Source organism: Dendrobates tinctorius, unplaced genomic scaffold (assembly GCF_039654945.1).
Source record: "Dendrobates tinctorius isolate UK_male_01 unplaced genomic scaffold, ASM3965494v1 ptg000103l, whole genome shotgun sequence".
Classification (NCBI taxonomy): domain Eukaryota; kingdom Metazoa; phylum Chordata; class Amphibia; order Anura; family Dendrobatidae; genus Dendrobates; species Dendrobates tinctorius.
This window is the reverse complement of record NW_027361771.1, coordinates 13092045-13116885: the sequence shown is the minus strand read 5'-3', so window position 1 is coordinate 13116885 and position 24841 is coordinate 13092045. Positions and strand designations below refer to the sequence as shown.

At 42.1% G+C, this 24841-nt stretch overlaps 1 protein-coding gene and 1 long non-coding RNA gene across 2 annotated transcripts in view; one reads left to right on the top strand and one right to left on the bottom strand.

Annotated features, from left to right (window-relative positions):
- The window catches only part of LOC141099955 (lysosomal alpha-glucosidase-like), a 209352-nt gene that overhangs the window by 155502 nt on the left and 29009 nt on the right, over positions 1–24841 (bottom strand). Inside the window, exons 2-3 of the mRNA XM_073588086.1 lie at positions 13318–13757; positions 389–534 (exon numbers count right to left, since the gene is read on the bottom strand). Of these exons, the coding sequence (XP_073444187.1) occupies positions 389–534; positions 13318–13728 (557 nt within the window). The 5' untranslated portion in view covers positions 13729–13757. The remainder of the gene's footprint in view (positions 1–388; positions 535–13317; positions 13758–24841) is intronic.
- Positions 11217–24841, top strand: part of LOC141099961 (uncharacterized) — a 73044-nt gene continuing 59419 nt past the window's right edge. Inside the window, exon 1 of the long non-coding RNA XR_012234567.1 lies at positions 11217–11467. This is a non-coding gene — a long non-coding RNA (uncharacterized lncRNA). The remainder of the gene's footprint in view (positions 11468–24841) is intronic.

Sequence of the window (24841 nt, the reverse complement as noted above, 5' to 3'; positions counted from 1 at the left end):
ACAGAATGAGTCTGGATCGTTAAGACAACTTCTTCATGATGAGTTCATGCTTTTCACTGGAAAACAGACAACAACATAAAGTTAGTGCAAAAATCAAGCTATGAACAAACTTTTAGAACACTAATTAACACAAAACTATATTGAGAACTGCTCAGTTCAAGTACTAATCCAAAGAAATTAATGAGATGATGCGTCGCATTTACCAACAAGTGCTATAAATAAGATACCAAAAATCTCAAAAACTTGAGCCAATCTGGCAAAACTGATGACATATTCAGAATCAGCACCCCAAAAATACCCCAAATTCATTAAAATATTTTGGACACCAGAAAAAAAAATTTTTTTCGTTGACCTGTGTAATAAGCAGCCAATAATCAATAGAACTCACACGTTTTCTCCATTACTTTTCCGATTGATGATTATGCCAAAGGGTTCTTCAATGATTTTTACATCATATTGCTTATTAGTTGGTGGACCATTAGTATGTGGTGTTTCAATTGGAACTTCATAACGTTTTTGAGTTGGATCTTTTATCTTGAATAAAAAATAATAGAGAATATAAATAAACATATAAATACCAACAGTTAGAGTGTAAATGCCATTGGATCCATTTCTAATTACAGCAATTTAACCTTTGATTAAAAAAGCTGAAAAAATATATAGGATTAAAAATGCATGTTTGTGTACATAAGAAATAAAAAATTTTGTAGTGGTGATTATTACTTGAGCCCAGAATTTTTCAGAAATTCCCCTCTGCAGGCATTATCATGAGCCAGCAGGGAGCACAACATTCCACACGCCCATTGTTGTGCCTGTGATGTGATCGCGGGGCACCGATGGATTGTCATGACAGCCGGGGATCTGCTGAAGACCGTCATGAAATTCTCCGGTGGAAGCCAGTGTTTAGCTGGCATTCATATGATATCCTGATTTTCTGTATATACATTAGCACAAGTGATCAGACAATTTCAGCTAAAGTCCTTAAATACAGTAAAAAGTGAAAAAAAGTTTAAAAAAAGCAAAAGTTCAAATCACACCTCTTCTGCCCCATTAAAAATAGCAAACAAAATACACATATTTGGTATTGCTGCAATAAAAGTACAATCTATTAAATTTTAAAATAAACTAGCTTGATTAGTAAATTGAATAAAAAATCTAAACTCCAGAATTATGATTTTTTTGGCAGTCGCAATATTGCAATAAAATGTAATAAGATGAGATCAAAACATTGTATGTATCCTAAAATTATATCAATAAAAAGGTCAGCTCAGGGGGGCAAAAAATAAGCCGTCACGCAGCCTAACATCCTGAAAAATGAAAATGTTCTCAAATTGGTCTCAAAAAATGGAGACGCATACACAAAAATGTTTTTTTTTTTACAAATTTCCATATTTTTTTCACAACTAAAATAAAAAAAATAAGCATGTTTAGTGTTTGTGTATTCATACTGACCTGGGGAATCATATTGGCAGGTTAGTGTTACCGTATAGTAAACATGGAAAATAAAAAAAATACAAAAAAAGATCGTGCAATTACATTTTTTTTGCATTTTCAACTTACTTGAAATTTTTATCCCACTTTCTAGTGCATCGCATGATAAAATGTATTATGTCATTCAAAAGTAAAACTCATCCTATAAAAAACAAGCCCTCATATGGGATGGAAAACTAAAAAAAAAGCTATGGCCCTTGGAAAAAGGGTAGGAAAATATGAAAGTGAAAAAAACGGAAAATCGCCTGGGAGTGAAGGAGTTACTCACTTACCAATGCTCTCTCCAGTGTTCAGTGCTGTTCTTCTCTGATTCTCATTATTGTTATTGCTCTGCACATTGTCTGGGTCAAGCTTTGCTCTCCATGACCCGGAAGTCACATTTACAATGTAAGTCTAGCAGCATCAAAACAAGGTTCCATAGGCTTTCATTGTTAGGGAAGAGTCACATGGCCTCATAACTCAGATGATAATCACAATGCAGTGCTCAGATTGGCTGGCGCCTTTCCTCACCCGAGCGTGACAGCAAGTGTTTTTATGCAGCTGTCTCACTCAGGTCAAAAGTGCCTCCAAGGAGGAGATAGCGTGAAATGACAAATCGCTAAAATCATAATAATTTATTAAATCATTTGCATATTTTTATATTTTAATTATCCTTTGATTTCTGTATATGAACTTTTATTCAATATGTTTTTTATTTTTCCACCAATAACAGCAATCCATAAATTATCCAGCACTGTCAGAGGTATTTTAATCAAATGATATGATTTTAATTTGGTACTACCAGACTACTTCTACTCCTAGGAGATTTCAACAATCTAAATATTTGTTCAAAATCTCTCTCAGGCAAAAGTACTGGATGCAGAAAATTCTTATTTTCTCCCGCTGACAACTTTATCTTTCAAAAGGTAGAAAAGAGAACAAGTGGATCTGCAAACTTGGACCTAATTATTACCAACAGGGAGGAAATGGTTGAAGAAGTAAATGTGGCTGCTGGGAATTAAGGAGGCAGCGATCCTGTTATCCTCGAATTTTAGATTACAAAAGGAGGAAGACCTGCAAGGGCTCAGACTTACACAATCACAAACAATCCCAAAAAGAAAGAAAAATTGGAAGTATTTAAAGAGACCAGGATGGATGAACACAGAGCATAAATACTTGCTAAAAAGGAAAGAAGAAATGTATATCAAATGGAAAGAGAGTGGCATATCTAAAGAAGAATATAATACTGTCAGCTGGGAACGCAGGGCAAGCATTAGTTGATCTAAAGCCAGTAATGAAGTGAGGCTTGGAAGGGACCAAAGCAGTAAAAAAGGATTTTGGGAGTTTGTCACAAGCAAAACAAAAGTCAAAGATGCAGTAGGATTTTTACAGGATGGAAAGCGAGAAGTAGTAAAAAATGATGTTGAGAAGGCCAAAGTTTTAAATTCCTATTTTGCATCGGTGTTCTCTAAGAATGTAAATGTAACATCAATTGATCAATTGATCTTCACTGTGCTATCGAAGGAATAAAATACTCCACACTATCTATAAACAGAGAGATGTGAGGTAACATATAAGCTAATTTAAACTAATTTTAAATCTGGTTCAGATGAATTACATCCTTGGGTACTGAAAGAGTTAGCAAGGGAAATTGCAGAACCACTAGCCAGAATCTTTGAAAAATTCTGGAAATCAGAAGAAGTCCCAGAAGATTGGAGACAGTCAAACTTTGTCCCTATCTTCAAAAAAGGAAAAAAGATGGAGCCGGGAAATTACAGCCAGTGAGCCTTACTTCCATACTAGGAAAGATCTTTAAAAAAATTATTAAACAGCATGTACTTAACTACTTAGATAAGAATACAGTAACTAACCGGAGCCAGCATGGGTTTGTAGCAAAAAAAATCATGCTAGATAAATCTAATTTTCTTCAGTGATGGAATCATTGACTGGGTAGATCAGGGAAATGCGGTAGATATAACTCACTCTATTCTTATAGAAAAAAATTACCAAGTATGGAATGGACAAGGCAACGGTTAGCTGGATTCCTAACTGGCTCAGTGATCGTATTCAAAGAGTGGTAATAAAGAGTGTTTAAACTGGGGCACCAGAAAGCTCTGTACTGTCCCAGTGTTGGGCAACATTTTTAAAAATGATCTAGATAAGGGAACTAAAGGTAAACTAATCAATTTGCATACAAATCAAAGCTAGGAGGGATGTCGAAAGGGCCCGTTACACATAGCGATATCGCTAGCAATATCACTGTAACGTCACTGGTTTTGTGACGTAGCAGCGATATTGCTATCGATATCGCTATGTGTGATACTTACCTCCGACCGGCTCCCCCACTGGTTATCGCTGATCGCGCGAGAATGTCCTGGACCATTTCTCGTCAGGCGCTTCCTGCTGGGCTTCCTGTGGCGTCGACGAGCGACGTGTGGACGCGGGCGGGAGGGCGTCAGGATCGCCGTGTCTGACAGGTAAGTAGCGACCCCCGACCGCTGCTATGTCGCTGGTGAGATCTGCCTGTGTGGCAGCTCACTAGCGACCACTTAGCGATGCACCAGCGATCCATATAGTTATCGGGATCGTTGGTGCATCGCTTAGTGTAACAGTACCCAAACACTACAGAAGACATAGAAAGAATTCAGAAGGATCCAGATAAGTTTGAACAGCCGGGAGCAACAAACAGAATGATATTTAACAGGGAGGAATGCAAGATTCTACATCTGTGCAAGAAAAATGAAAAGGAACAAAAGTATATATATAAGTAAAAACTGGAGTGAGTTCCGACAAGAGCTACCAGGATGGTGAGCAGACAGCAAAGTATAGCCTACGAAGAATGATTAAGGGATCTGGGAATGTTTAGCTTGCAAAAAAAAGGCTAATAGGAGACTTAGTAGCTGTCTACAAAAATCTAAAGGGATGTCACAGTATAGAGGGATCATCCTTATTCTCACTTGTACATGGAAACACGAGAAGCAATAGAATGAAACTGAAAGGGAAAAGATACAGCTTAGAGATAAGAAAAATCTTTTTGACAGTGAGGATGAGCAATGAGTGGAACGGGCTGCCACGAGAGGTGGTGACTTCTGCTTCAATGGAAGTCTTCAAACAGAGGCGGGACAGACATCTGTCTGAGATGGTTTAGTGAATCCTACTTTGAGCAGGGGGTTGGACATGATGACCCTGGAGGTCCCTTCCAGCTATATCATTCTATGGTTCTATGATTCTTATTGTAGCTAGATTTCAGGACTGATTTTCCAGCTCTCAGCAAGACTCCAAGAATAGTGATCCTATTGTTGACTATGTCAGTAGAAGTAACTCATAGAAAATGAAAGAGTGTTATATATAATATAAGTAGATCAAGGCAATGTGAAACATGCTAATGTAAGCACGAACTCAACAGGACAACTCGTCATACGATATATGCAAACACAGAAAAAGTTAACGGTAAATAGTCCAAGGTAATAAAAAAGCATCACATTTTATTCATGAACAAAAATATTACAGAACATCCTGTCCATTGTGTCACATCTGGTTACGGACATTCCTTCCAGTTCGTGGGGACAATCTATTCATTAGCCCCACTTTTTAAACACTGCAGTCACTTTAGCAATGCCTCTTGAAGAAGGTAGTACCGAAATGCGCGTTTGGGAGGACGTGCAATCCCCTGGAACTTCCATACAGTACTTGGTGTTTAAGGTATCCTATAATGGTTCTTACAAGTTCATATAGTGCACACTGACACTGATGTATAATAACTAGTGTTGAGCATTCCGATACATTCATACAATACATACATATAGACATACAGTACATATAACATAGAGTACATACTCACCATCACTTGTCACTTTGATCCCCGAAGCCAGTGTCATCTCACTGTAAAAAATATTAAAATAATAAACAACCAATATACTCCCTGATCCGCAGAAATCCATGAGTGTCCCACAACGATCTCCTGCAGTGCATCACTGAGAGGTTACTATAGTTCACTGGTCTCACTTTATGGCAAAAGCTGCGTGGGAACTTTCTCACACAGCAATGCCAAAAGTGAGACTAGGGACTATTTTTTTACAGTGGCGGAGGAATACAGTGCAGAAGGATACCTACCTCCCGTCATTGTATTCCTGGAGCCCCTAGAGAGCGGTCGCATCAGCTGATGCTGCTGTTCTCCACGGGAGATCGTCGTGGGACACTCGTGAATTTCTGCGGATCAGGGAGTATATTGGTTGTTTGTTATTTTAATATTTTTTACAGATGACACTGGCTTTTTAGATCAAAGTGACAAGTGATGGTGATTATGTACTCTATGTTATATGTACTGTATGTCTATATGTATGTATTGTATGAATTATTGTATGTAGTATGTATGTATGTTGTATGAATGTAGTATATATGTAGTATGTATGTATGTATGTTGTATGAATGTAGTATATATGTAGAATGTATGTAGTATGTATGTATGTTGTATGAATGTAGTATATATGTAGTATGTATGTAGTAGTATGTATGTATGTTGTATGAATGTAGTATATATGTAGTATGTATGTATGTTGTATGAATGCAGTATATATGAAGTATGTATGTAGTATGTATGTATGTTGTATGAATGTTGTATATATGTAGTATGTATGTATGTTGTATGAATGTAGTATATATGAAGTATGTATGTAGTATGTATGTTGTATGAATGTTGTATATATGTAGTATGTATGTATTATGTAGTATGTATGTATGTTGTATGAATGCAGTATATATGTAGTATGTATGCAGTATGTATGTATGTTGTATGAATGTAGTATGTATGTATGTTGTATGAATGTAGTATATATGAAGTATGTATGTAGTATGTATGTATGTTGTATGAATGTAGTATATATGTAGTATGGATGTATGTTGTATGAATGTAGTATATATGAAGTATGTATGTAGTATGTATTTATGCTGTATGAATGTTGTATATATGTAGTATGTATGTAGTATGTACGTTTTGGTTTTTTTTACATTCAACACATTAGCCGGATGATGGGACTTCTACTGTCCCATCATTGGCTAATGTGTCAATCACTGTCATTGTATCAGGCATCGCCCGATGGGACTTGTAGTCCCATCGGACGATGCCTGCACACACACACAACCCCCGGCAGGCCCGCACAGACCCCCGGCAGCCCGCACAGACCCCCGGCAGGCCCGCACAGACCCCCGGAAGCCCGCACAGACCCCCGGCAGGCTCGCACAGACCCCTGGCAGCCCGCACAGACCCCCGGCAGGCCCGCACAGACCCCGGCAGGCCCGCACAGACCCCCGGCAGCCCGCACAGACCCCCAGCAGGCCCGCAAGACCCCCAGCAGGCCCGCACAGACCCCCGGCAGGTCCGCACAGACCCCCAAGAAGCCCATACAGACCCCGCCCGCACACACACACACGCACAGTCTCTGCCCACGCACCGCCCACACTCTTCCCCCCTCCCGAACTGGATGTGCAAGGAAAGCAAGGGTTTATTTTCATTCCGATATTTGTGCCCCATTGACTTGCATGGGTTTCCGGTATCGGAATCGGCGATACCCGATATTTTTGGGGTATCGGTCCAATCCAATCCGATAGGATATTTCCCGATATCGGAAGGTATCGCTCAACACTAATAATAACATATTTCACATATACAGTTGAAACTAGAAGTTTACATACACTATAAAAAGACACATATGCATGTTTTTCTCAACATCTGACATGAAATCAGAATAAACCTTTCCCATTTTAGATCAATTAGGATTACCATAATTATTAATATTTGCCAAATGCCAGAATAATGATAGAGAGAATGTTTTAAGGCATTTTTATTACTTACTGCAAAGTCCAAAGTTTACATACACTAAGATTACTATGCCTTTAACTAATTCTGGACTGCCCATATGATGATGTCATGTGTTTGGAAGCTTCTGATAGGTTTTTTGGCAACATCTGAGTTAATTAGAGACACACCAGTGAATGTATTTTAATGCACACCTGAAACACACTGCTTCTTTGTGTAGCATCATGGGATAGTCTTAAGAAATCAGCAAAGATATCAGAAAGAGAACTGTGGACTTGCACAAGTTTGGCTCATTCTTGGGAACAATCTCAAGATACCCTGAAGGTGCCTAGTTCATCTGTACAAATAATAATACACAAGTACAAACAAGATGGGAATGTCAGCCATCATACCGCTCAGGAAGGAGACGGATTTTGAGTACCAGAGATGAACTTGCTTTGGTCCAACATGTGCATATCAACCCAAGGATAAAGGCAAAAGACCTTGTGAAGATGATGGCCGAAGTTGGAAAGATTGTGTCAATATCTACAATGAAACGAGTACTGTATCAACATGGGCTGAAAGGCCACTCTGCCAGGAAGAAGCTATTACTCCAAAAGAAACATAAAAAAGCCAGAATAATGTTTGCAAATGCACACAGGAACAAAGACTTTAATTTTTGGAGACATGTCCTGTGGTGTGATGAAACTAAAATGTAACTTTTTGGGCATAATGACCATCGTTACATTTGGAGGAAAAAGGGAGAAGCTTGGTAGCCTCAGAACACCATCCCAACTGTGAAACACGGGGGTGGCAGCATCATGTTGTGGGGTTGTTTTGCTGCAGGAGGGACTGGTGCACTTCACAAAATAGATGGCATCATGAGAAAAGAAGATTATGTGGCAATACTGAAGCAACATCTCAAAACATCAGCCAGAAAGATAAAGGTTGGACGGAAATGGGTGTTCCAAATGGACAATGACCCGAAGTATACTGCCAAATTGGTAACAAAGTGGCTTAAGGATAACAATGTTAATGTTTTGGAGTGGCCACCACAAAGCCCTGATCTCAATCCAATTGAAAATTTATGGGCAAAACTGAAAAGGCAGGTGCGAGCAAGGCGACCTACAAACCTGACTCCAACCAACTATTGTGAGAAACTTGTGGAAGGAAATCCCAAACATTACACCCAAGTAATTCAGTTTAAATGCAATGGTACCAAACACTAAGGAAATGTATGTAAACTTTGGACTTTGTTGTAAGTAATAAAAATGCCTTAAAACATTCTCTCGATCATTATTCTGGCATTTGGCAAATATTAAGAACTAGCTGAAGAGCCCGGCGCTGCCCGAGCATAATAACTAACTGTGGTTAGTTATAGCAAATTATAATTATCCTCCATCCCATAGTCCCGTGCCCATATACCCATCATACATATCCACGATCCCATAGTTGAGTGCCCATATACCCATCACACATCCTCCATCCCTTAGTCCCATGCCCATATACCCATCACACATCCTCCATCCCATAGTCCCGTGCCCATATACCCATCATACATATCCACAATCCCATAGGCCCGTGCCCATATACCCATCATACATATCCTCCATCCCATAGTCGAGTGCCCATATACCCATCACACATCCTCCATCCCATAGTCCCATGCCCATATACCCATCACACATCCTCCATCCCATAGTCCCATGCCCATATACCCATAATACATATTCGCCATCCCATAGTCGAGTGCCCAAATACCCATCACACATCCTTCATCTCATAGTACTATGCCCATATACCCATCATACATATCCTCCATCCCATAGTCCCGTGCCCATATACCCATCATACATATCCGCCATCCCATAGTCCCATGCCCATTTACCCGTCATACATATCCTCCATCCCATAGTCCAGTGCCCATATACCCATCACACATCCTCCATCCCATAGTCAACCATTATGACATCATAGTGAGCGGCGGGGCTTGCAACCTATGATGACATCAGCGTCACCATGGCAACCATTATGACATCATAATGAGGGGCGGGGCTTGATACACACACACTTTTTCCCCATTATGTAGATATGGGCAAAATTGTTTGGTGAATTGGAACATGCGGGGTTAAAATTTCGCCTCACAACATAACCTAGGACACTCTCCGGGTCCAGACGTGTGACTGTGCCAAATTTTGTGGCTGTAGCTGTGACGGTGCGGATGCCAATCCCGGACATACACACATACATACACACATACATACATGCGCTTGAGCTTTATATATTAGATTATGGTAACCCTAATTGACCTAAACCGGGAAAGGTTTATTCTGATTTCATGTTAGATATTGAGAAAAACATGCATATGTGTTTTTTATAGTGTATGTAAACTTCTGTTTTCAACTTCTGGTATACCTTTGCATCTTAATAGCGTATTGCATTGGTATCATCATTGGATAATCTGCATGATATTAAACTGCATTATATTGTTACTATGATAGGATGATCTGCATGACACTACATTGTATTGACAAGAATGTTTTGTACGATGTAACATCCCTTCTATATCTTGTTCTATGCTTAGAAATAATGAATATTTACACTCACATTTCTGGAATTGTTCCTATTGCGCGCCCCTTTTCCACAGCTTGTCACAGTACATATATTTGTGTCCCCTTTCTCCCTCCCCTTTTGTCCTGTGATATTTTTGTTCATTAATTAAATGTGATTCTTTTTTATTACCTTAGACTATTTACCATTTTTCAATTTTTTCTGTTTGTGGGCTATGTGAGTAGACACCAAAACCTACAATTTAATTGGCTCTAAGCACTGGAACCTGGGATTTTTTCTTCATTCTTATTTTTATGACCATTGTTGCTACACATGTCATGACACACACCCTGTATGTTTATAGTATTTTGTTATTTATTTTAACTTATTCTAATAAAGATTATTCTACTTGAAGTTTTAGTTATGGTTCTCTTCATTACTCGGGACAATTTATTTTGTCTGAGTGTGCGTATGCTATGTCTATTTGAAGTGCTAAACATATAATTTTTTGGACATTTGATTGGATAATTAACATGTGATAATGCCTGTAACTTCTAATCAAGATGCACACGTTCAGTAATTGTCAGTGCTTTGCATGCAGCACATGTCCGCTGCGTCCAAAGCGCTGCCGGCTATTGAACATAAGTGATTCCACAAGTGTTCACTGAACCGTGCGGATTCACTGCATCCAATACATTGTACAGGTAAAATTTATCTTGTGGATACTTGGGTCTCCGCAACATAAATAAACATGCTGCGGTCTGTAGAGACGTGTCTCATGTCCGTGTCCGCGGATGATCCACAGGCATCTCTGGACTTATACTGGTCATGGGATTTCTTGGAATCACATCCACTATGCTGTAACATCTGGCTGCTGTGGTTTGGATGCTGTGAATGTACGCACCGTCCACCCCAGAGCGTTTACTGACCGTGCGCACCTACCCTTAAGATGGCTCCCAAAAAGATACCTGTTTCTGGTCTCTTCTTTGCCCTAACAAGTGTAATGCAGTGACCCCTTTGACAGCTAGGGGGGGCTATGTGGGCTCCCCAGGTCATGCATACAGGCGTTCCCTCTGTGGTGATGCAGAAACAGTGACTGGCAGGGTTGTGAATGGCCGATATATAGTATGTCACAGGGATGGATGCTCCCTGAGATGCTACCCGGAGTGTTTTATTATTAGTGCACGTGAGCACTAATATAACAGTTAGTTCACCTGGGTCCGTGTTGCGGGTAGCTATGAGAGATGGGAGGGTCGGGCTACCATATTACCTCACCTTTGGGTGAGGGTGCTGGCTGTACCCCTGTTTTCCTTCAGGACCTGCAGGTGTTTTCAGGACCTACCGTGAGGTCATGACCAGGTGACCATTCATGTGATCCATACCTCACCTGGGAGTGGGGTTACAGCCTACATAATGAAGGTGTGTTTAGCACATGAGAGAGTGTTGGGAGTCTGGATTGTGCACAGACTTCCATGTGTCCAGGTGGGACACTACAGAGTTGTCTGTAACCTGGGAGGTAGAAGGCCTCCTGTGTGTGGCTCCAGGCCAACCCTGCTTGCTGGATATTGCACAGCTTGGGGAAGCAGAGCTGGCTTTCCTGAATCAGAGGAACGAGGCCTGTGAGATACCTCCAGAGTGGACGGTCGGACAACCGTGAGTGGCACTGACCTCGGTCAGTAAGAGACTGTACTGTCCTATGGAACTGAGTGTTTAATGGACATTGCTCTGGCCTGTGTGTGAACAGGGTCTGAGGGAGCAAAACCTTGTTTATGGACATTATTATTTTATGTTGCCGGACCAAAAGGCTGACTACTCTGTGTTTGTGCTGCTGGGGATATGGAGCAATAAACACCGGAGAACTTTTAAGGAAACTGAGTCTTCCTGTATGTTATAGCGCTGCCAAGCGGGCGTTCCCCATTGCACTCAGTGAGCGCTGCCTTACATAAGCTCTTATAGTTGTTCTGACTTTCACAACATAAAGTGAAAACCTCCACTATACTTAGTGTAATCAATGTAACTGTACAATACTACTTTATGTGGCACTTTGCATGTTTTACAGTTGTTTTGGTAATACAATGAAGAGGGTTGTTTATGTACTTTCTTCCCCACAAAACACAGTTACTCATCAAAAATGGGAGCACATCTGTTCATGTACTGGTTTTCCTTGTTTTTATTGGAATGTGCACAATGTGGCAAAACCGTGAAGGATAACCTATAGAAACAAGGAGTAAAGAAACATGCGTGAAACAAATCAGAGTAGATGTAAATGTTAGATTCCACAAATCACCCCCCCCCCCCATATCCCAATAACCACTTTAAACATCATTTCCATTCTCTCATTCTTGTTTTCTGAGGCTGGTAGCTCTGATGAATTTATCCCCTGCAAGAAAGGAAATTCTTGGTCTGCATGTCATGGGATGATGTTCATGAAAGATAATTTCATCATGAAAAATAGTGACTTTCAAGACTGCACTTGAGGATACCTTCAAAGTTCTAGCAACCTTCTGGATTGACTGAACTTCATGTCTTTAAATAATGATGTACTGTCTATTCTCTGCACTTAAGTGGTTACTGCCTTATTCTGGCTAATAACAGTTGTGGAATCGCGCTCAGCACTATATGCATCTGTGTACCAACTTCTGCAAAACACACCTGAAGATCGCAAACACTTTCTGAATGGCGGTGATTCTACAAATGACCTTTTGACAAGGGATACCAGTTCATTGGAAACCTTGGATTTCTCAAAGTTCCCTCTTTTGCACTGATGAGGCTGCTTGTGGGAATGCCCTGTAAGGCATTGTTCACACATTGCATTTTTACTGTCTTTTATGCAAATTAAAATCTGTGTTTTACAGTATCAGCAAAAGCTATGAGATTTCAGAAATGATTTTCTATTCTCAATGAATTGGAAAACTGCTGTATTTTGTAAATTTGCAGCATGTCACTTTTGGCGTTTTTGCAGCGTTTCTTCACCCTGCATTTTTGCTGCTTTTTTTGCACCTTCTCATTGCTTTCTAAAGCAAGGAGAAGGTGCAAAAGAAGCAGCAAAAATGCAGAGATCAGGTTTCGTTGCGTATTTGGTGTTGAAAACTCAGGAACAACGGGGACTAAACTGTGTAAGCATTAAAAACGAAGCAAAAAATGTAGCAAATCCTGCTTTTTTTTCTTTACTGCCAAGAGAGCAGGTTTTGCCTGCAAAAAAATGCTGCAAAAATGCAATGTGTGAACATAGCCTAAGTCTGTCATCAAGGCAAAAGGGGGTACTTTTGAGAAGTCCAAGGTCACATATTCTGGTTTGTTTCACATGTTCTTTCTTTACTTCTTGTTTCAATATGTTTCTTTGTGGATTTGCTGCCTTCAGTCTGAATCTACAATGTGTACATTCCAATAACAATAAGGAAAACCATATCATGAAGAGGTGTGTCCAAACTTTTGACTGGCACTGTACCAATAACGATAAATCAAGACATTTATTGAACTTGTACACTATGATAAAAACTTACAGTAAATCGCAGTCTGACGTCCGTCTCATAGAAAACCTCAAGTTGTAAGACCATTACATCATTGGGCATGAACGTTTTGCTTGAGCGTTCAAGGGTTGAAGAACATCCATTCCCTGTGTTGACAAGGTTGGTTGCTTTGTAGCTTGGGTAGTTGACAGGGAAATAACATGAGGGTTGTTCAGATTCTTGACCACCAATTACATTAACGTAACAGCATCCACGGGCTTCACATTCATCTTTGCTTAATACCTTTTCTGGGCCACAGTCAAAATGGTTTGATGGTTCTAAACGACATTTTGAAGGGTGACGGTCTTGTCCAAAACATGGCGTACAAAACAAAAAAAGCAGATGTAGACTCAGTGTTGTATTCTTACAAAGGGATTTCTTATTTACTTGCAAAAAATTCAGCATGATGAATTGAGAGGCAATTTTCTCTGAAACTGAACACATAAATTTTAAATTTACTAATTTTAGAGCCTAAATTATTAAATTAAAGGAACTTGTTGCATTGACGTGTCTGACCTTCAGGAAGGATGTTATAGAGCAAGTGATGCTGTACAGAAAAACACACAAAAAAATCACTAAAATCTCTCATTTCTTAAAGCAATACAACCTAGTGATTGACAACCGTCGTTTTATAACTTTGAATACAGAAATAGCTAAGAAGGACCTCCTACCCGACTCCTAAACATTGAAATAGGTCAGCGCACTGATTGCTGCAGACACCCGACTGATCCTATTTACAAATCCAGACTTGGGTTAGTTTTTGTGGCATTTCAGCAGTGTTCATTCAGTAGTTTTTTGCATTTTTTAAATTGGTTGTCCAATACAGGACAACCCAATATTAATGACCCCAGGATGCTTCAAAATATAAAAAAATGGTATATACCTCTTGCACCAGCACCAGTCATCCTTACTGAGCCCTGTGTCACCCTTTGGTCTCCTGACACAATGTCACATGACCACTGCAACTAATCAGCACCACTTATCAGCGTATGGGAAAAGAAGATTCATGCTGTGCGTGGTTCAAGCAGCACGTACAGTATTTCCTGTCTCAGTCTCTTTAATAATTTAATTAGTAGAATATTATATTTGTTTTTATGGTGCTGGCGAGGAGTTGAATGTACAGTTATGATTTACAGCAACCACACATCTATATATATATATATATATATATATTTGTCTTATCATGTCTGTCTGTAACCGAAATCCTGCGTCGCTGATTGGTCACGGCCTAACTGCCACGACCAATCAGCAACAGTCGCTTAGTCGTCGCGGCAACACGGCCGCATAGCTTATTGTACAGGCACATTACAGTCGTTAAAGGCATCACTGTTGCGTCGCTCATTACACAGGCACAGTCCTGTACATATACAATACATTAGGTAAGAGCAGAACAGTGACTGCAGATCTGGGTGTAACTGGAGTACAATACATTAGGTAACAGCAGAACAGTGACTGCAGCTCTGGGTGTAACTTGAGTACAATACATTAGGTAACAGTAGAACAGTGACTGCAGCTCTGGGTGTAACTTGCGTACAATACATTAGGTAAGAGCAGAAAAGTGACTGCAGCTCTGGGTGTAACTGGAGTACAATACATTAGGTAAGATCTGAACAGTGACTGCAGCTCTGGCTTTAACAGGAGTATCATACATTAGGTAAGAGCAGAACGGTGACTGCAGCTCTGGGTGTAACTGGACTACAATACATTAGATAAAAGCAGAACAGTGACTGCAGCTCTGGGAGTAACTGGAGTACAATACATTAGGTAAGATCTGAACAGTGACTGCAGCTCTGGCTTTAACAGGAGTATAATACATTAGGTAAGAGCAGAACGGTGACTGCAGCTCTGGGTGTAACTGGACTACAATACATTAGATAAAAGCAGAACAGTGACTGCAGCTTCATTATATGTCCATTTTGCAAGCCAGCCAGAAAATCTCATCATACGGATGTCACATGGATGCCTAGATGAGAGAAAATTGCATCTTTGCATTCCAATCAGATGACATACGGATCACTGTTTATGAAACATTTGTGAGATTCTGGTCTGTTAAAAATGGACCGGTTTTTTTTGTTTTTTTTTAGAGCTTGTGTGTGACTCCAGCCTAATAATAATTTTTCTATTGGTTCTATTGTGTGTGTGGGGCACCATACATACTCGTTCAGATGATTTATTGGAAAATCTGGCAGTCAACTATTGCATGATCCTGCAATCTTGCTCTTTGGAGTTCTGTTCTGTGGTGGACAACCCACATTCTATAGGCCACAACCAATTATGAAAATATGCTGCTCTGTGACCTGGGCCCGGTACTGTTTACTCTACCATGAGGTCTAGTATACAGGCTGACTGTCCTCGTTAAAGTGCATCTGTCAGTTGGTGTTTGCTACTGTCATGATCTCAGTGCGGGTTTGACTCGCACATGTGGGGTTAATGTCTAGAACCAGTGCTGATGACTGGCACTTCTGGGGTTAAAGGTTGTGATCCAAGCGCAGGCTTACCTGCACACTTGGGGCTCATTATTGTGGCCTCTCCCTGGTTCTGGGAAGGCTTCTTATAGCCTCAGGAAGCTCCTATCCCCGTCAGTTATACTTTCGCCCTTGGCAGAGTGTGTTGACCCCTGAGTGTGTTTGTGCTGTGTTCTTGTATGCCTGATAACTTGGTGTACGACTCGGCCTGTTCTCTGGATACTGCTTGTTGGATTCTGCTTGGTACCTTCTATGTCTGTTTGGCTTTGACCACTGCCTGCCCCGACTATCCGTTCTGTCTCATCCCTGGTACTTTACTGTTATCTCTGTGTATGACCCGGTTTGTTTGACTTCAAGTATTCCTGTATAGTATTTTGCCTATCTCTGGCAGCAGGACGCTAAGCCCGGCCCCCTTGCAGTCACATGACGGTAGGTCCTTCACTGCTCACTGACTTCAGCTTCTCCAGGTCCTGTTTGCCTGAACTATCTGGCTGTGTCTGACCCTGGGCCCCTCTGCAGTGTGGGTGAGTCCTTGCTCAGCGGTGACTGCACGCCGACCCTAACAGGACCTTGACAGCTACCTGATTTGAGCCCTGTTTAGTGTTCATGTTCTTAAACATCCACATTATTGTATGCAATAGTACTAATGAGCCAGTTGTCTTGAGTGCTGCTGTAATATTCATTAATTGAGGCGCTCACTATGCCAGTGTACAGTGGCATACATAGAAATCATTGGGCCCCATTGCAAAAGTCATAATTGGGCCCCACACCCCCCAAAAAAAAAAAAAATATATATATATATTCATCGTAGTGGTGTCACATTGTATACATGCAGTCACGGAAGGGTATACCTCCCAACTTTTAAAAACAGGGACAATGACATGTATTGCTAAATTTACACAATAATTTGTCACTATTGAAGCCTCTTAGTGTAGTCACCCACTATGATAACCATTTCATGGCCCCCACAGAGTATGATACCAACAAAAATGCCTCCCATTCACCGTATGATAACCTCCCACTGTATGATGGCCCTCGCATACAGTGAAAAGATCTTCACAGCCGACAGCTCACTCTGGGTGGGGGCCATGTGGTGAGCCACTATTTGCGGTATACTACTGAATGATTTTTGCTGCCTCTGATTTGCTTTAATTAGCGTTGCTGATGTCTATCAGTTAAATGACTCTCTACTAGAGATCAGCAAACCCGAATGTAGACGTTCGACATCCATACCAGACAGTTAGTGTCAGGTGGTAAACACCAAACATGAACGTCTCCCTGCAGTATGTTGCAATGTTTGGCATTAGGGGGAAGTCTGTAAGAGAAAGAGGGCTCATACCCATCACCATGAAAAAAACTGTCAAATCTGATTTTTAACACCTAGCATCCACTTTACATCCGATTTACACGTGATTGCTATCCGATTGCAATGCTATCTTAACAAGAGCTTCTTCAAAGAGCAATTATATATATATATATATATATATATATATATATATATATATATATATAGTGGGCCATTTATATGGATGCACCTAAATAAAATGGGAGTGGTTAGTGATAACAACTTCCTTTTTGTGGCACATTAGTATATGGGAGGGGGGGAAACTTTTCAAGATGGGTGGTGACCTTGGCGACCATTTTTAAGTCGGCCATTTTGGATCCAGCGCTATTTTTTCCAATGGGAAGAGGGTCATGTGATCCCCTTAGACTAGCATTTCTTCTGCGGTGTTGCTATCAGTGTGTGAAGAGTGGGAGAAGAGGGTTGCATTAACAATCCAACACAATGGCCAGCACTTTGAATACATTTTAGAAGTGGCCACAAACTTGTAAATAACTCATGAAAGAATAAAGTTACACTAAAACCAAGCACACTATTGTTTTTCTTGTGAAATTCTCAATAAGTTTAATGTGTCACATGACCATCTTTTCACTTTAATTTTTTTCACTCTTTGTTTCATTGCAGCCATTTGGTAAATTCAAAAAAGTTCATTTTTTTATCATTAACCCCATCTTGACTGAAAAAAGCAGAAATGTAGAAATTTTTGCAAATTTTTTCGAAAAGAAAAACTGAAATATCACATGGTTATAAGTATTCAGACTCTTTGCTCAGACACTCATATTTACTGTAAGTCACATGCTGTCCATTTCCTTGTGAGACTGCGGAGACCCCAACCAAACTCACCATTATCCCTCCCACACATAACCATTAGACATACTAATAAAACCAGAACACTTAATTGATGGGTGAAGGTCGGTCACAGCTTTATTAAAGCATTTTCTTTTAACCATTAACATATTTTTATAACCACTTAGAAAGGCACATAAATTAATTAACCACACTCACTGCCAAATGCCCTGTTGTCTATTCACAGGCAAGTCAGCTGGTGAGCCGTACTCATGTGTCCTTTCTTTCATTCCCGCTGTGACTTACATCTAGAAAATAAACAAACTGCCAATATTACAATATAAACATTAAACAGGGAGGGAGGGTGGGACAAGCACCTCTGGGACCCATCCACAGGGGAAAAGAGGGAGAGGAAGGTATAGAATCCCTTTCTAACCCCCCAGAAAGGGGCTGAACAAGCCATTCCATTTTGATTGGCCCCCATCTTGCTTAATAATGCCCCTTTTACATATTAATGTGTGTGTAGGGACACCGAATGTAGCCATGGCAATCAGGAAGGAGGGGCACCGCAGTCAGAGGCACCATTCTTAATCAGTGCCGTGCCTGTCAGACTGCGGAGACCCCAACCAAACTCATCATTAACCCTCCCACACATAACCATTAGACATAATAATAAAACCAGAACACTTAATTGATGAGTGAAGGTCGGTCACAGCTTTATTAAAGCATTTTCTTTTAACCGCTAACATATTTTTTATAACCACTTAGAAAGGCACATAAATTCATTAACCACGCTCGCCGCCAAATGCCCTGTTGTCTATTCACAGGCAAGTCAGCCGACGAGCCGTACCCATGTGTCCTTTCTTTCAATCCCACCACTGAAGGATCAAGTGCTCTTACACATGACTCCGACCCACACCCATCAACAAGGCCTGCTCAATTTCATCTTGCAGCCCCGATAGAAAGATATCAAGCCCTATATCCACTCTTGGCAACGCTCTATTATCCCCTTCCAGCTGTTTGTTCCTTACCACCACACCAAATCTTTCCCTAACAAATTTCAATATTCAGATGTTGATTATCCTCCTGATGCGTTCTACAGCCATGCCATCTCTGGCTCCTTGCCAAACTGCCTGGGGAACCATTTTGGACTAGACAAATATCAGCTCTTGAAAGAAACTGTGAAAATGTTCTATATCTGACCTCATCATTGCCATCAATTCCGCCACTTTGTAGGCACATAGGTCGTTGCCGCCAGCATGCAGTACCAGCACCACCGGACCCCTGGCTTCTCTTGCAATGTTCACTACTTCGGAAAAAACTTGCAGCCACTGCAATCCTCTAATCCTTCACCAAGAGAAATTCAGGCCTCGAAATCCCAGGTTCCTCCCACCTGGGCGACACTCGGCCATTTGACCTGCCCAAAATATGTAGGAGTGACCCAACAGCCACACTGTTGGACTGCGGGTATCTGTAGATAAAGGTGACAGGATTAATTTAGTAGATCTGGCCGGATATATCTAGAAAGACAAGCTAAGTGCCATCTGCCAATCCTCTGCACCTCGGTGTCAGGCAAACCAGCTTTGGCGGCTTCCGTTGCTGTGCCTATTCAACATGAGTGTGTCCTGTAATCCAGATCAGACACCCCTTCTGCAGTTAGACATTTGCCAAATAATGCTTGAAATTGATACCTCGTCAAAGGGGAGCCATCTAGGTGTGTCAGGAAGAACCTCCCACTGCGATTAAACTCCAAGTAGGCGTTAATTAATTGAACAGGACAAGCTTTACCATTGGACGGATATATTAGCAACCATGTACCCCTACCAGCTGGATCCGTTTCTGATTTACGAACGCAAAGGCGTATTGCCTCATTTACTAACACTACGTCTTTGAATAACAACCCCCCTAGACTAATCTTTGACTGGGGGACGAGCTCACTAATATAATATGAAGCGCTCCACAGAAAGCTAAACCAAATCCAGCAGATAATAGCGTTGACTCAAATTCTGAGTTGCATATAAAATTGGAGATGCTCAGGATGCGGCTAAAGAGCACTAAAGAAACAGGGCGCCTGCATTCGTGGCTTGGTTGCGCCCGCTTCGACCTTTTCATCGCCTGTCTAATAAGAAATGTTTTTGTCACATCAACCCATCCCAGTAATTGAAAATAAAATGCTAGGCCAGATGAACGCTGTTGCACTGATGTGCCCGATATGCCCTTTTTTTGAAGCTGACCAATAAATTCAATAGTAACTTCCAATCTGCATTAGGCAGACACGTGCACCGGCCTGCCTCCTATCAATAGGCACCACACCTCCCATGCCTTACCATAAGACTGCCAAATTGATGGAGCAACCAAAGAACGGACCAGTGGCATCAGTTGTTCGCTACAGTGTCCCAGAAAGAAAGAGGGCAAGGCAAACCCGCCAGTTGCGCATTGGGAAAGCTGTTCCTGAAGACCTGCCAATCAAAATGTGGTAACATGTTAGCCAGGGTGTTATCTGATTCCATAGCTTGTTGAGCCCGGGGCCATATATTGGATTTAAGACATACCAGAGCCAAATGCCGGAGAAAGCACAAAACTGATAGGGACGTAGACTACATGAAATTTATGCAAAACGTGGTTTTAGGGGTTTTGGTCCGAAAGACAATTTTTTTGTTAGCCAAGCTATCACACCAGAGTTCGACCGACGTAAAAATAGGGAACAGTTCACAGTAAACGGATCTTGACAGAGATCTTGGGTTTCCCAAGATGCTGACCATCTGTGCCTGCACCATTGGTTGCCAAAAACCGCTAGAAAACCCGAAGATTCGTCGGTGTTTGTGAATAACTTTAAATCCTGACTCAAAATTTCTTTTGGCATGAAGCACGTGTGGCAATTAAATGTCCGCAGGAAGATCTTCCACACCTCCAGATCCGCACGCATGGACCTGGTTACACGCAGTCTATGACTAGGCTGTGAAACCCCTTTCGATGCCAAAGACAGCCTCTGGGAAAAAACTCTGCCGACTGGCATAACCCTGCTGGCAAAAACCAGCAATCCTAATAACGATTGCATTTGTGCCAATGTTACCTTCCGCACTGAACTCAGACCTTCAATTAAACTTAACACCTTTTGAATTTTTTCAGCCGGTAGGCTGAAGACTATTGCAACCGTGTCAATTTCTATGCCCAAAAATGACAACGTTTGAACAGGACTAATCATTTTTTCCACCAACAAAGGTATACCGAAATTATTCGCTATCGTTTTAAATTTATCAATTAACGTTTGGCATAACTCAGAATTGTCATGATCCCAGTGCAGGTTTTTGAGCTGCACGTCAGGGGTTAATGTTGGAGCTCAGTGCAGGTTTTGACCTGCGCACATGGGGTTAATGATGATGGCCTCTTTCTGGTTCTGGGAGAGCTTCTTAAACCCCTGGGAAGCTTCAATCCCTGCCAGTTATACTTTTGCCTTTGGCCTAGTGTGCTTGTGGCTGTTTGTTGTTATAGCTTGTTTATATGGTTATGACCTGGTTCTGTTTCCCGTTGTGAGTTTGCCTGTTGATTCTGTACTGCGTTATTATCTCTGTGTATGACTCATTGCCTGTGACCTGACTACTCTCTGCTCGCCCCTCTTGTACCTTGCAGCTATCTCTGTGTGTGACTCATTGGCTACGTCCTGACTATTCTCCCTGTCTATGCCCCTTGGTAACTTTGTCTCGCAGTTACCCTGCTAGGAGTTCTCTTGCTGCTCCTAGCTTCCTGGAGTTTAGACCACGCCCCCAGGAGTCACGTGCGTCAGGTCCTGCGGCTCCGAAGTACGCATCTACTTGGCTGCTGCCTGCTCCACAGGTATCGTTGAGCACAGTTCGCTTTACTCAGGACACGCGCACTGGCTCAGTGAGCGAGTTCAGTGCGGTGTTCCTGACATTATAACTGGCCTGCAATTTTTTTTTCTCTCCTCACTTCTGCAGCATGGACCCAATGTGTGCTTTATCTGAGCAGGTGAAATGCTTGACTCAGTCACTGCAGAAGCTTAGTTTGGAACACCAAGCTCTGGCCCTGTTGCAACGGCGGGTTGAGGACTCAGTTCAGGGGCTATTTTCCGCAGGCTTCCAGCAGGTGGGGAATAGAGATGTCATTTTGGTCCCACCCTATCACGGTTGTCACAGATCACAAAAATTTGGCATACCTTGAATCTGCTAAGAGGCTTACTCCTAGACAAGTCCGTTGGAGAACTGAAATCGTGAAAAAAAAGTGACCATTACTTTTCGACCGGGGTCCAAACATGTTAAAGCTGATGCCTTGTCCAGAAGTTTTGATCCAGTGTCTCCCCCTGAGCCGCCGTCCTCCATTCTTCCCCCAGGGGTGGTAGTAGCGGGGGTCTCAACTGAGTTGGAGCAAAAATTCTAAGGGCTCTGGCCCTAGCTCCGGCAACCAGGCCAGGGGATAAACTGTTTGTTCCAGATTCATTGCGGCCTAGACTTCTGCAGGAGTTTCATGAGTCTAGGCTGAGTGCTCATCCAGGTATCACGGCCACTAGAGAGGCAGTAGCCAGGGGTTTTTGGTGGCCTTCACTAAGGTCCGATGTCAAGGATTTTGTTTCTGCTTGTGGCATGTGTGCCCGTTCTAAAAGCTCGCATAACCGACCGGCTGGGGAACTCATACCTTTACCGGTTCCTGATAGGCCATGGACTCACCTTTCCATGGATTATATTACCGGCCTTCAACCTTCCAGGGGTAATACCGTGATCTGGGTGGTGGTAGATAGGTTTTCTAAACAGGCCCATTCATTTCCTTGGCAGCACTACCCTCAGCAGAAACATTGTCAAGGTTGTTTGTGCAGCATGTGGTCCGATTGCATGAGGTACCCCTGAATGTTGTGTCTGACAGAGGTGTGCAGTTTGTGGCAAAATTTTGGAGGGCGTTCTGTATGAAATTGGGCAACTCACTCTTCTTCTCGTCGGCATATCACCCGGAGAGTAATGGTCAGACAGAACGCACCAATCAATCTCTGGAACAAATTCTCAGGTGTCTGACCTCCGCCAGACAGGAGGATGGGTGTGATGCGTTACCGTTGGCGGAGTTCGCTTTTAACAATCGGGTGAGTCAGTCCACGAACATGTCCCCATTCCTTTTTATCTATGGGTTTAATCCGCATTTTGGGGAGTTTTCACGGGTGGATTCCGGTTATCCAGGGGCAGAGGGGTCCGTTCAATGGTTAAAAAAAACCTCTGGGCTGAAGTCCGGCGTAATATGTCTCGGGCCCGGGGGAGATACAAATATTTTGCTGACAAAAAGAGATCTTCGGGAGACATGTTTCAGGTGGGAGAGAAGGTCTGGCTCTCCACACGTAACGTCAACTTAAAGGAACCATCAGCTAAGTTGTGACCAAAGTTCATTGGTCCATACAAGATTATGGAGATAGTCAACCCAGTGGCATATAGGTTGCGTCTCCCAGCCTCTTTAAAAATATCCAATGTGTTCCATAAATCTCTGTTGAAACCCGCAGGGTCTGTCAAAGAGGACTCTGAGTCTGTTGTTCCTCCAGTGCTGGTGGAGGGTCAATTGGAGTATGAGGTCGGACATATTGTGGACTCTCGGCGGGTGCGCCGCTCTTTGCAGTACCTGGTCCACTGGAAGGGATATGGACCAGAGGAGCGCTCATGGGTCCCTGCTCGCTCTGTACATGCAGATCTCCTCGTTTGGGCTTTCCATGCCAAGTACCTGGGGAAGCCTGGGGGTCCAGAGGCCCCCCGTTGAGAGGGGGGTACTGTCATGATCCCAGTGCAGGTTTTTGAGCTGCACATCAGGGGTTAATGTCTGGAGCTCAGTGCAGGTTTTGACCTGCACACATGGGGTTAATGATGGTGGCCTCTTTCTGGTTCTGGGAGAGCTTCTTAAACCCCTGGGAAGCTTCAATCCCTGCCAGTTATACTTTTGCCTTTGGCCTAGTGTGCTGACTCCTGTATGCCTGTGCCTGTTTGTTGTTATAGCTTGTTTATATGGTTCTGACCCGGTTCTGTTTCCCGTTGTGAGTTTGCTTGTTGATTCTGTACTGCGTTATTATCTCTGTGTATGACTCATTGCCTGTGACCTGACTACTCTCTGCTCGCCCCTCTTGTACCTTGCAGCTATCTCTGTGTGTGACTCATTGGCTACGTCCTGACTAGAGTTGAGCGACTTTTGGTTTTTTAGGGTCGCGTTTCGTTTCGTGAAACCCGACTTTTCCAAAAGTCGGGTCGAGCAAGATCGTCCGATTATAGGGAAAAGTCGGGGTCGTCCCGAAACACGAAACCCAATGTAAGTCAATGGGGAATAAAAGTCGGCAGTGAGAGGAGGACAGGAAACACACCTACAGTGCCCATTTGAATGCCAAAAGCATCAATTCTTCTTACTTAAGCTTGTCAACCTTAATTAACTTCATAATACAAGTTACGCACTGAAAAATGGGGGTTATTTGGCTAAAGTTGTGGGGGGGGGGGCTGGCTGCAGGTTTTCATGTGCCCTGGGCGAAAGAGCGCCCCTTTAACACATACCACAACTCATCATGCTCCGATACGGCAGATAAATAGCGGTATAGTACAATGAAAAATACCTCACTTTTTACATCTCATGACGAGGCCCATCTACACTCACTGGCCACTTTATTAGGTACACCTGTCCAACTGTGTGTTAAGACTTAATTTCTAATCAGCCAATCACATGGCGGCAACTCAGTGCATTTAGGCATGTAGACATGGTCAAGACAATCTCCTGCAGTTCAAACCGAGCATCAGTATGGGGAAGAAAGGTGATTTGAGTGCCTTTGAACGTGGCATGATTGTTGGTGCCAGAAGGGCTGGTCTGAGAATTTCAGAAACTGCTGATCTACTGGGATTTTCACGCACAACCATCTCTAGGGTTTACAGAGTGGTCCGAAAAAGAAAAAAAATCCAGTGAG